At 52.8% G+C, this 13,113-nt stretch overlaps 1 protein-coding gene and 1 pseudogene across 2 annotated transcripts in view; both read right to left on the bottom strand.

Annotated features, from left to right (window-relative positions):
- Positions 1 to 13,113, bottom strand: part of MRC2 (mannose receptor C type 2) — a 60,028-nt gene that overhangs the window by 19,611 nt on the left and 27,304 nt on the right. For both annotated transcript variants that reach the window (NM_001369911.1, NM_001192670.2), the window contains exons 2-7: positions 6,733 to 7,134; positions 5,851 to 6,024; positions 5,481 to 5,645; positions 5,192 to 5,305; positions 4,585 to 4,731; positions 66 to 254 (exon numbers count right to left, since the gene is read on the bottom strand). In NM_001369911.1, coding sequence (NP_001356840.1) covers positions 66 to 254; positions 4,585 to 4,731; positions 5,192 to 5,305; positions 5,481 to 5,645; positions 5,851 to 6,024; positions 6,733 to 7,134 — 1,191 coding nt within the window. The remainder of the gene's footprint in view (positions 1 to 65; positions 255 to 4,584; positions 4,732 to 5,191; positions 5,306 to 5,480; positions 5,646 to 5,850; positions 6,025 to 6,732; positions 7,135 to 13,113) is intronic.
- Positions 262 to 4,575, bottom strand: LOC104975106 (D-aminoacyl-tRNA deacylase 1-like; annotated as a pseudogene).

Below are 13,113 nucleotides of genomic sequence, written 5' to 3'. Positions count from 1 at the left end.
CTGGCAGGGGAGGCGAGGACAGTGCCTGAGCCCCCAGGACGGGCGTTGGGGAGGCAGCCCCTCACCCTGCTTGATCTGCTTGGTGATGAACTCCAGCTCCGCCATGCTGTGGATGCTGAGCAAGTCGCCCCCACCCCGCAGACACATCTTCTTGGACTCCTGCCAGCTGCGCTTCTCAGCCTGCAGGCGGTAGCAGTGGCCCTGGAAGGGCTGCCAGCTGGGCTCACACTCCACCTTCACGTTGGCCCACACATCTGCGGAGACCAGAGAGGCCGCTGTTCAGGGGCCGAGACGCCCAGCATGGGCTCAGACCCCCTGGGTGTCAACGCAGACAGGGCCTTGAAGTCCACCTCCTCCCCAAATGTGTCTTAGATCCACTCTTCCCACCAAGCCAGGTCTGAATACTGAAGGATGTTGAAAAGACAAAACCCTCAGGGCAGCTGGAGCCCTGGGAGATGGTGGCAGATTCCACTCAAGATAGGATGGCCCCTCCAGCTGGGGCTCTCAGAGGGAAAGATGGATGGGGACTCAGAACAGAACTGCCCCAGGAACCTCAGTTTCCTCCTCTGTAAAATGGGGCTTCCTGCTGTAAGATTCCAGCTTAGCTCATGTCCACCTCACTTCATAAATGACACAGCCGACACTGTCTCAAAGGACATCTCTGGGGACTTCCCTGGTGGTCTGGTGGCTGAGACTCCATGCTCCCAGTGCAGGGGAGCCTGGGTTCATTCCCTGGTCAGGGAACTAGATCCCACCTGTTGCAACTAAGAGTTTGCATGCCACAGCTAAAGATCCTGCGTGCTGCAACTAAAAAAAAAAAAAAAACCATATGCCACAACAAAGATTGAAGGTCCCACCTGTCACAACTAAGATCCGGCGCAGCCAAATAAATATTAAAAAAAAAAAAAGAAGAAAGAAAAGAACACCTATGGAGCAGGCCACATCAGTCCAGGATGAAGCAGGTGGGAAATGCACCCCCCTCCCAAGTCAGCAGCTCATGAAGTCACTGCTGCCCGGCAGGCATCTGCTGGTTGAAATTCTTCCTCTCATTCCCTCCACCACCCCTTTTCCTCTCCCTGAACCCTAGGGCTGAGAAACCGACCGGTCTTAGGCCCCTCCTCACCCCCATCTCCGTGCATTTCAAGTTCACCCTCTAGGGATTGGGGTCCCAGGGCACCTGATGCAAACAAGCTCTCACTTGGGCCTTGGCAAGAGAAAACAGGACTTCATCAAACCACCTACAACATTGGGTTCGGGCAGGATTCTGCCTGGCTGGGCAAGAAAACATGTACCCACTTGAAGCATCATCCCACTGGGATACACTCCACCCTGGGAGATGCTCCAAGGACTGGCCATACTGTCTCTGGCAGACCCGGCAAAGTGGGGAGGGCTGAGAGCCTAAGCGGGCTCCCTCAGTGGCTCAAGACCTGTCAATCATCTCTTGTCAGCAGCTGGGCTAAGACCCGAGGCTGCCACCTGGACAGAAGAGTTTAGTGGGAGGGAGGAAGCTCAGGAAACGTGGATGCTTCAGGGCCCAATGGTGCCTGCCTCTGAAATGACATGCTTCGAGTGATAAGTGCTGGAAGGCAGGACCCACCCAAGAAACTGCTTAGAAAATAACACCCTGGGACTTCCCTGATGGTCCAGTGGTTAAGAGCCTGTGCCTCCACTGCAGGGGGCGCGGATGCCATCCCAGACTGGAAAACTAAGGTCCCACGTGCCATGCAGTGCAGCCAAAAGGAAAAAAGAAAATATGCCTCACGCAGAGAGATGTGGGCTGGGATGAAAGAGGAAATCCAAGGCTAGAGACATATTTGCAAGTTCATGAGGCCCCAGGGGAGGGCTCCCCACAGCAGCCATGCTGGGCAGATCCAGGGTACAGAGGACTCGGTGAGGGGCCAGGCCCAAAGGGGACCATGTGGGCAAGGCCTGCCCACACCAGCCCTGTGACCCTCCTTTCTTTGCCTGCCCCAGGCTCCCCCGTGTCCACCCCCAGGGGGAGGTGAGGTGCCCTTGATGTGGGCACCAATGTTTTAAACCTTTGCTCCTGATCCCCTAGGGGATGAAGGGAAAGAACAGTGGCCAATGGCCCCAAATCAACCTTTGGCAACACTTTAATGGTCAGAAGCAAAAGTCTGCTCTGTAAGTTCTCCACTTTCTGAGTTTTGTGAATTTTTGTTTTGTCTTGCTGTATTTCTTTATATAAATCCCCTCTTCACCCATGGGGACTGGACTCCTGCAGGAGCCACTCCAGCCCATGGAGATGCTCCTCTGAGCCAGGCCAGGTCTCCAGCCTTTCAGCAACCCTGCAGGGGATATGAGTTTACCTACCCTCAATCGGCACCTCTGAGACTAAGCTGCTGGATGAAGGCCACACCCCAACTCAGCGCCCTGCCCCTAAAGCTACCTCGGTGAATCACAAATGTGAGCAAGACACTCCCTGCCTTAAAAGCCTGCAAAGGCTCCCACAGCCTACCTGGCCCCACCTGAATTTCATCGGGAAGCCAAAATCCTTTAGGGACTGGCTGCAACCTGCCTTTCTGAACTGTTCATGTCCCCGTGCCCTCTAAGCCAGTACTTCTCAAACTCCACACCAGTCACTAAGATCTTGTGAAATGCAGGTTCTAGTTCAAGTAATTGGGGGGAGGAGGGGCGAGGCACCTGAGAGTCTGCATTTCTAATAAGCACTTACAACATCACTTGGGAAGGTGCTGTTGGTCCAGGGACCACACTTTTTTTTACGTTCTCACATAATATATTATTATGGACGACTGTTCTGGAAAAACATGGACAGCGTGAATGCATTTGGGACCCATCACAGACACTTAGAAATACACCATAGTGTAAAAGGAGGATTCGATGACAAGTGATGTTGGGTCAGCCTGTTCCAAAAGCAAGCAGAGAATCAGGGGAACCACCACGGCTCCCCGAGGGAACCCTTGGGTGTGTCCCTTGCTGCCCTTTGGGTGGGGCGCCTTGTCCATGCTGGCAGCACCCATCTCCTCTGTTAAACCACAGCAGCAGCAGAAAACGGTAGCACTCCTTTGGTGGTTTTTTGTTTTTGTAGGTTCCCAGTTTTTTATTTCCATCTTCCTTTTCAGGATTCGGTTCCAAATTCTTAAAGTAGTGTAGGTGTCTAGCATCTTTCATGAATTTTTCAGGATCCAGTTCTGCTCAATGATAATGCACTGTGCCTGGCCCACCTACGGGCTCCCGCTCAGAGGACATGTCCCCCTCTGCCCCGCTGCCGGCTTTGTGGTCTTCCTTGCAGGGAGCACTTCTCTTCTTGCTTGATCCGGAAGGCCCTTTGGCTCTGGCTTTTTCTGTCCTCTGTTGTTGCTTTTCAAGCTTCGACAGGTGTTCTGGATCAGAGGCGACAGCACCAGGGGCCGGAGATTCCAGTTCCATGGTCACAGGCCCGTCGTTCTGAATGTGGACTTCCAGGCAGGCGCTGAACTTGCCACCTTTGATGAGCTCTGGCCTCTCCGCCTTGTACAGCGGCTCCAGGAAGCCCTTGTAAAAGGCCTCAGCCTGCCCTGTGGGCATGGCCAGGTGGAAGTCGGGCTTGTTGCCCTTGAGGACGCACTGCAGAGAGGACTGGCACAGCACATCCTATTGCTTGTCCATCATGCTCTTCGACCAGTGCTTCCCACTTTCATCCTCAAACACACACAGGTTTAAGATCTTCCGGACCACATGCCCCAGTTCCAGGGAAATACCCAGCAACACGCCGATGACCCATCTGATGGCGCCTATCTGCTCTCCTCCAACTGTGATGCTGGCCTGGGTGATGCGCAGCACCACAGCCTTCATGGTGGCAGCTGGGACAGGGACCACGCTTTTTTTTTTTTTTTTTAATATTTATTTATTTATGGCTGTGTTGGGTCTCAGTTGCAGCATTCTGGCTTCTGTCTAGCTGTGGATGTAACACACTAGCTGCTCTGCAGCATACGGGATCTTAGTTCCCAGACCAGGGATTGAACCCACATCCCCTGAATTGGAAGGTGGATTCTTAACCACTGGACCACCAGGGACATCCCGGGACCACACTTTTAAGTAGTGGCCATCTGTACTCTAACCTTCAGGGTGCAATCCTCGCCGACCTTAGAGCTGCTGTGACCTTCCAGGCCTCCATGCCTTTGCACCTGCCCTTCCCTCTGCCAGTCATGCCCTTTCCCCACACCTCTTTATGGCTTTTTAAACTTATACTTCACTTGAAAGGCCCAAATGCAATGTCACCTCCTGGAAACCCTCCTTAGCTCTCAAGAGCTTGATCAATTTCTTCTCAAAGCTCTCTAATATATATTCTATTTTTTACAACAACTCGGGATATTCCGTTTGTGGGTTGACATGTCCATCACCTGCGGCAGACTGCGACAACCAGGAGGACAGGATGGGTCGTGAAGCATTTAATACAGTTCCCAACAAATGTCCCAGAATGAATGAATAGCACATTTCAATTTGTTCAGATTTCAGCAGAACCATTTAAGAAGAGGGAGGATCCGAGCCCCTTGTGCTGTGAGGGTGGGTGGGCAGTGGCTGTGGCCTGAGGAGCCCCCCACCACCCACGTCCACCCCACTCACCGGGAGGTGGGGGCTCGGAGGCCGTGGCGTTGGGCTTCTTCTTGCAGACGTAGGGCAGCGCGATGCTGCAGTCGCGGTTCTGCCAGCCGCCGGACGACTCCGTGCGGATCACCCCGCAGTTCTCCTCGCTCGGGTTGTCCGGCTGATCTGTGGGGAGCGCAGGGCGCCAGCGCCCCAGGGGAGAGGAACTCACCCCCTGGCCCGGGAGCCCTCCCCCGAGCCTCATGCTTCCCTGGAAGCCTGAGCCCGCTCAGATGCCCAGCGCTGCGCTTCGGCTCTCTTGCCTCCTCCCCGGGGCTCACGTGGTCCACGACCTTCTGCCTGGGCCAACCATGCCCACCCTCCCTGGCCAGGCCTGCTGAGGGCCCCAGTGCCCGTAGCTGAAGGGTTGCATGGGGTTGAAATCCAGTCCACCTTCCAGGCCAAGTGCCACCAGGAAAGGGCATCATTCCTAATTCAGACAACGTGCTGCACGGACCACTGGCACCCAATCTGGAGTGGGTGGAAATCTGCTGGTCTAGAGTAGGGTACCAGGGAAGGAGTACCTAGGAGACCAAGTGCCTGTGGGATCCCCAGGCCGCCCTGCACCCCAAACCCGGCGCCTCACCACTCTCCCAGTTGAGGTACTTGAGAGGCGAGTTGTCTGACCACTGCCAGCCTCCACTGGTGTCCAGGTCGTTAAGGCCAATCCACAGTGTGGAGCTGTAGCCAGTGAGGAGCCCTGACCACAAGAGGGCGACAGTGAGGTGGGGGGGGTCATCCTAACCCCAGTCCTCCACTCGCTGCCCCACCAACTGCATCCTGCCCTCCAGCAGCAGCAGAAAGGGCTCAGGGCCACCCTTCAAGGTGGGGACAGGTCTTGGGGTCCTGCCCACTGCCCCCTACCCCCGCCTCACCATTGATGTAGGTCTGCTCGTGGATCTCCGTGATGCTCAGCAGGTCTGCCCCCTGCTGCTCGCAGCTGGCCCAGGCCTCCCTCCAGGACAGCGTGGACTGGAAGTTGAACTGATAGCAGCTGTCGGTCAGCTGGTCCTTGTCCCAGAAGGTCTCGCAGTCGTTACCTGCCACCATGACAGCCAGGTGTGGGTCCCGCCCCAGCCCGCTCTGCGGGGTCCAAGGGGAGGTCCCTCAAGGAATATGCAGAGACCCTATGGAGGTGGGGGGTGGGGGCACTTCTCGCTCGAGTCTGGAAAGTTCCACCGCCCACACCTGCTGCACTCCCCACCCCAGGGCCGACCTCCTGCCACCCCACCCACTGGCCCTCACCCTTGATGGGGCAGAAGCCCCAGCGCTCGTCCTTGCCGTAGTCCTGGGTGGTGGCGCACCACAGGTGCCCATCCTCGCGGCCAGTGCTGGTGCAGCCATGGAACCACTGGTTGTCATATTTGAAGGGGATGGTGCACGGCTTCCCGTGGGAGTTGCCCTGGATGGTGTAGACCTCTGCAGGAGAGGGGAGCCAGGCCCTTGGCATCTGGACCCCAGAGGCTGCCCAGCCCGCTCATCCCTCAGGGAAAATCCCCTACGGCCTCGGGAGCCGGGGTGGGCAGGGGTCAGCAGAGAGAGGGAGGGGGCAGCGATGCCAGACAGTGGCCGGAAGGCTGCCTCTGCCCTTGGGTCAGCCCAGGAGCCTGGGAGAGGTCCCGCTGCTCATCCCATCGGGCTGGGAAAGGGGGTCCCCTAGGGCCCCTAACACCTGTCCAAAATTCAGCTGCCTCACATGCCAAGTTCCATCTGGGCACTCTAGGAGGTATCCTGGGAAAGGGCCTCCAGGATGGAGCTGCCCACCAGGAAAGGCTTCTCACAGGGTGACTCCAGTCCCCATTCACCCGTGCAAAAGGGGGATGGAGACACCTGTGGACGGTGACCCTGGGGTCCCCTTGAAGAGTGGGCCTGGGAGAAAAGGGGTTTCTCTTTCAGTTGTACGTTATACACTTTTGAACTGACTGAAGTCTTTACAAGAGTGTATCAGGTTTTGTAAGTTTTTTAAGGCAAATAAATGCTCTGAAGTTCATTTTCTCCATGATCCCCAAATGCTTCCCATGACGATGAAAGAGCTGACTGCCAGAGGCCTGTGGAGGCCAAGGTTTTGTCTCCCCCGCATCTGTCCCTCGTGGCTCCAGGCCCCTGACACCAGGGGTAGCCTCTCACCATAGTAGGGCCGCGCACACAGGTCCTCATCGCTGCCATAGATGCGCCACTGGCCGCTGCGGGTCTGGTCACCGCGCTCGGGGCTGCCAGCCTTGGATGTGTTGCCGACACGGCCCCCCAGGAGCAAGGACAGCTGGTCGCCCAGGGTGCGACAGTTCCAGCGAAGACTCAGTGCCTCGCGGTCACACTCGTACATGCCCAGGGAGGCGGTGGTGTTGGTGCCCGGCCAGCCCGTGCCCAGGCACTGCATGGTGCCCAGGTTGAAGAGCCGGTTTCGGGAGACCCACTTCCAGCGCTGGGCAGGAAGGCTGGCATTGCAGGCTGGAGAGACTCGGACTTGCCCACCCTGGGCCTCCAGGCAGCCCTGCAGTCCATGGCTGAAGATGACGAAGACGTTGGGCTCTGGAAGGAAAGCAGGACACGAGGCCATCACAGGGGTCTCCTGGCTGCTGCCGACGGCCAGGCTGCCTGCAGACACTGACGCTGGTAGTGGGCTGTGGGCCTTCTTCCTATGATAAATCACTCCATCCTCACGACTGGCCCTGTGCATGGGGTGGTGAGAGGCACGGCTGGCCCCCTGTGCCCAGTCAAGGCAGAGCCCACATGGCCAGCCTCTGCCCTGGTCCCACAGCACCTGGAGGAGGACTCAGCCTTCCGTCCTGTCTCCCCCAAAGCAAACCAAACTCCACAGGGCAAGTTGGGGGCTGTTTCCTTTTATGAAGATCTCAGGAGGAGGGGGAAGGTGTTTACATCAGACACCGCACTGCGGCCTTTATCAAAACCTCTGTTACATGGCATTGTTTTTCCACCAGAGTTCTCCACCCTGAAATTGCTTTGTCTCACTCTTCCCCGCTGCTCCTCACATTCACTGGCTCCATCTTTTCCTCTCATTTAGAATCTTCCCAAACCACTGGCCAGGCCACCCCCAGCAAACCCAACCATTCACATCCCATAACCATCTCACTCCTGAGATTTTAGACAGCACTTAGCTCTCTGCCTTCCCCAGTCTCGCATCTTCTCACCCATCACCTCGCTAAGCAGACACTCTATGGAAGACACTGAAATCCAACCTGCCCCCTGCCAAACACTGATGAAGAAATCAAGACTTAAATTTATAGGAGGTAGATCAGTGGTTCCCTGGGGCTAGGCTGGGTAATGGGAATGGGGAGTGGCTAAGAAAAAGCACAGGGTCTCTTTAGGGGGAATGAAAATGTTCTAAAATCAAACTGGCATGGGACTTCCCTGGTGGTCCAGCGGCTTAGACTCTGCGCTCCCAGTGCAGGGGGCCCAGGTTTGATCCCTGGTCAAGGGAACTAGATCCCGCAGGCTGCAACTAAGAGTTCGCATGCCACAGCACAGACTGAAGATCCCTCTTGCTCAACTAAGACCCAGCGCAGACAAATAAATAAACCCAATCATTTAAAAAATAAAATTAGATTGTCATGATAGCTGCACAATTCTGTGAACATACTAAGACCCAGTTAAATGCATATTTTAAATGCGTGAGTTTTATGATATGTGAATTATATCTCAAAGCTTTTATTATATCTCTAAGGTTTTGAGAGAGAGAAAGGAAGAAGCGGACATGCATTTGAGCCACAAAGCGACCCAGTCGTGGTATCACACAGCCAGGAAGCAAACCCAGGTCTCTGTGACCTCACGTTTTGTGCCCTAGCTGCCACTGAGTACAACACCACACACACAGCACCTCCCAGGCTCCAAAGCACTTCTGCATCCACTAGCCACCGGCTCTGCAGGACAATTTTCACGCCTCAAAAGCATGAGTCTGACTGCCAGGGTTCAGATCCCAGCTATGCCATTTAATGCGTGAGTTGGGTGCACTGTTCAGCTTCCTCTTCATGAAACTATTGTAAAGGTTAAATGAGATAATACATGTCAAGTGTTGGAACAGGATCCAGCACATAATAAGAGCACCATAAATGTTCCTGATGATTCCATACTATAGCCAAAGAATTTGACTATGGGTAGTGTAACAGTTTGACCAGAGTCTTGAGACTGAAATCTGGCCCTCCATCTTCTGAATCCAAACCCCAAGACCTTTCTGCTCCATCATGCAGGCCTGATCCTCCCTCTGTAAGCCATTCATCATGGCCACGCAGCATGATATTTTAAAGATAAATAAGTCCTAAAAAAAATTTTTTTTTTAAATAATATTGGAGTTTTCTGTGCTCGCAATGCAGGGGGCCCATGTTCAATCTCTGGTCAGGGAACTAGATGCCACATGCTGCAACTATGCCCTGGAGCAGTCAAATAAATATTTTCAAAAATAATAATAATAATATCAGTGTGTTGAAAGTCATAAAGAAAACAGTGGTAAGTTCAGTAACATGATTTTTTTCATGGCACAAAAAATGCCATAAAAACAATCAGAATTCAAGTGACAAAAATACATGTAACTTACTAGAGGCAAATAGTTTATTCCCTAAAATGAAAACAGCTTCTACAAAAAAAATATATAATAAATTAGGAGTAAAATGGCACCAATATAGTAGAAAATGAGTAAAAGACATGTATACACAGCTAAAGCAAACGAAATGTAATTGGCGGTTAAATATTTGAAATGACAGCTTCTCTTATAGCAAAAGAAAAAGCAACATGTCATGTTAGTCTCTCTCCCGCCTTCAAAGGTGATTCATCATTCTATAAATGAAATTCAAACTCCTTGCTATGAGCCATCAGATCCCACATATTCTGGTCCTGCCGATCAGTCTAATCTCAGATCAAACTGCTCCCCCTTGTTCAAGTCACAGGGACCTCCTTGCCCTTCCTTGAACAGGCCTAACTCTTTCCTGCCTCAGGGCCTTTGCACTGTCTCCTCTGCCTGGCATTTTGCATTTCAGAAAAAAAAAAGTCACATCTTGGGGACTTCCCTGGTGGTCCACTGGTTAAGACTCTGCATTCCCCATGCAGCAGGCATGGCTTCAATCTCTGGTCAGGGAACTAAGATCCCACATGCTCCTGCATGCCACACAGTGCACCAAAAAATAAAAAATGCAGGTGCCCAGGTACCACTCCAGAGACTGATTTAATTGGCCTGAGATTGGTATTAAAAAAGGCACATCTTTAGAGAGGCCCTCTCCGATTTCCATATCTAAAGTAGTCAGAGTTACTCTCGAGCATAATTATCTCCCCATCATTTATTGTTATCTGACATTTTCCCAACATCTGGGCTATCTGTGAGTCTGGGTCTGCTGACTATTTTTTCTGTTGATTATTCCTGCTGTTTGCATGTATAGTAACTTTTATTACATACTGGACATAGTGGATAATGTTACCAGGAGCATGTTTCTTTTTTATTATTATTATTGCATATTGGACTTGTGGATGACACGTTATAGGGCGTCTGGACGCATTATCTTCCTTAAAAGAATGTGGAGTTTTGTTGTGGCAGGCAGTTAAATTAGTGGTAGATCATCCTGATTCTGCAGGGGCTTAGGTTTGCTAGGGTGGGGCTGTTCCGGTTTTTAGTTTAGTCTTAAGGTGTGGCCCTTAACCTTGGGTTTAATCATAAGGTGAGGCCCTTCTATCATTTCAAAAGAAAACCTTAGGCAATTACCAAGCTCCTCGAACTCAGTGGAACTTGAACTCCAAACTCTTGTTTTCTCAGCATTAGGCAGCAACTGAAATCTCTTCTTCCCCACTGCTGTTTCTCGCTGGGTTCCCTAAAGCGTCACTCTGCCTATGCAGTTTCGAGCTGCCAAGTATCTGAGGAGAATTTGAATGAGGACATCTCTTGCCTTTCTAGGATTTTCCCTCTTGATTTTTAGCTTTTCTGGAAGCCCCACACTCTGACCAGTAAAGCTGTCCCATTCTGTTGCAGCTCCTCAAACTGGATAGTGTTCTCAGGAGGAAAGTGAAAAGTGTTAGTTACTTAGTCATTTCCAACTCTTTGTGACTCCATGGACTGTAGCCCACCAGGCTCCTCTCTCCATGGAATTCTCCAGGCAAGAATACTGGAGCGGGCCCCCATTCTCTTCTCCAGGGGATCTTACACACCCAGGGACTGAACCCTGGTCTTCTGCATTGCAGGCAAATTCCTTACCGTCTGAGCCACCAGGGAAGCCAAAAAGCTGCTTAAATGAACCACTCACTTCATCTTTTCTCTCAAGGACTGTTTCCTCCTTGGCTCTGCCTGGTTTTGACTGCTCGTGAACCACTGTATTTTATGTTTTATCATTAACCGATAAGGGCTTTTAGCCAGAGAACCAGACTGATAAAAGCTAACCTTCCATTTCCAGAACCAGAGCTCATGAACTAACATGGTTTTGTTTACTTTCTGTCTCCCCTCTTGTTCAGAAATTTCCAAGACTTCCTCTTCACACTGTATCCTCAGTACCTGTAACTCCACTCAACAGATGGTACTGCTTAATAAAATAACAAATGAACAAATGAAGAATGAATGAATGGATTCCATGCCTAGATAACAATCCAGAGAAGGCAATGGCACCCCACTCCAGTACTCTTGCCTGGAAAATCCCATGGACGGAGAAGCCTGGTGGGCTGCTGTCTATGGGGTCGCACAGAGTCATACATGACTGAAGCGACCTAGCAGCAGCAGCAGATAACAATCACAACCAACCTAACTTTCTGCTCCTCGTCCCAGCTGCCAAATCAATTTCACTAAAACAGAGCACCACAGCTCCTGTCACTGCATGCTGAAACTCCACAGTGGGCAGCTTCCCTGGTGGTCTAGTGGCTAAAACTCCACGTTCCCATTGCAAGGGGCCCAGGTTTGATCCCTGGTCAGGGAACTAGACCCCACATGCTGTAACTAAGAGTTCTCATGCTGTAATGAAGATCAAAGATCCTGCGAGATGCAACTAAGACCTGGTACAGCCAAATAAATAAATAATAAAACATTTTTTTAAAAGATTTGTTAGAATTAAGAAATAAAGGAACTCCAAAGTGGGAAGGCTGGTGGGGAGGGACACCGGTCACTCTATTCTTTGATGACACCGGGATGGGGTCCTCTTTAGACAAGACACAGGTGACTTCCTGAGGGGCCAACAAGCATGACCACCACAGCAAAGACGTCCCTGTTGCCCCCCGCCCTAACCTGCTCCTTCCCTTCCAGCTCCTCTCCAGGAACCATAAACTGGCCCAGGACTCCATCCAGGCCTGCCCGAGCGTTTGACTGAATTGGGCATTTGTTTCTCAGAAACTCCACTCCAGCGAGGACCATCAGCAACAGAAAGTAACCCTCGGCAGGAGGAGGGAAAGGGTCCGGGGCCGGAAAAGGGAGAAAGTAGTACTTGCTTTCGTAGGTGACCTTAGAGACGGGGCTGGACACACAGCCCAAAACATCACAGGAGCCTATAGCAGCCCGGGGACCAGTGTCTTCCCTTCCTCCCCAGCCAGAAAACCCAGGCACGGTACATCAACTTCGCAGGCGTGCAGTGGTAACAAGGGCAAGTGAAGGCTCCAAAAGAGGCCCACGTGGTCAGGAGACGCCACCTTCCCAGCACTGGATGAGGAAACTGAGGCCCAGAGGGGGAGAGAGCAGGACGCCCAAGCACAGCACCTGTCAAGGCCTCAGCGTCCTCCTTTGTCACCCGGTTCCCTGCTGCAAGTCCCTCCTCCCTCTGCCGTCCAAGGTCCTGGGTTCAATGACCCATCTCTCTCTGCATATATCCCAGGCAATGCCAGGAACACGAGGAGACACACCGTACTGTCCCAGCTAGAGACAGTGGGTCTGGACACAGCAGGAGACAAGGGCAAACAAGCCCTTCAAGTCCAGGTGTCTGGGAGCAGCAGAGGGAGCTGGGCCTTCGGACTCTGAAGTCACTGAGGATCTGGAGGAGACAGAGGGTGAGGGATGCAGGTCACAGAACTGCCTTGGCAGCAAATGAGAAAAGGAAAAGGAATTTGGGAGCAGCAGGGAGGCCGAGGGGAATTCTCAGCAGTGGAACCCTGGGGCTTTGCTAAGGAGGGGGCTGGGGGCCTCTGGGGAGAGCATTTTCCACCCAGAGTTGAGGGGTGGGTCTGGGTCCCCCCAGAAAGAAAGCTGTTTCTCCAGGGGTCAATGGAAGCAGAGATGAGGCCCAGGCTTGGCCAAGTTAAAGATGCTCAAGGGATGGGAAGGAAACCAGGCATTTTGGAAACTGACTCTGTACCGTCATTCGAGCTCTGCTCTCTGCAGGCACACGGGAGGTGGCAGGAGGAGCTCAAAGCGAAGACCTGATGCCCCTCATCATGAGAAGGCTCTCCCACCCAAGAAGGTCCCCTCCACCCTTACCCAGCCCTCTAGCCCTGCTCCACTCACCTGGGAGCCTCGGGTGGCTGTGCAGGGAGTGGAAGTGGCCCTCACTGGGACCTTGTAGGGTCCTCAGTGAGGACAAGGATGACCCCCCGTATCTGGAT

The sequence above is a fragment of the Bos taurus genome, chromosome 19 (assembly GCF_002263795.3).
Source record: "Bos taurus isolate L1 Dominette 01449 registration number 42190680 breed Hereford chromosome 19, ARS-UCD2.0, whole genome shotgun sequence".
Lineage (NCBI taxonomy): Eukaryota > Metazoa > Chordata > Mammalia > Artiodactyla > Bovidae > Bos > Bos taurus.
This window is presented reverse-complemented; position numbering and strand designations above follow the sequence as displayed.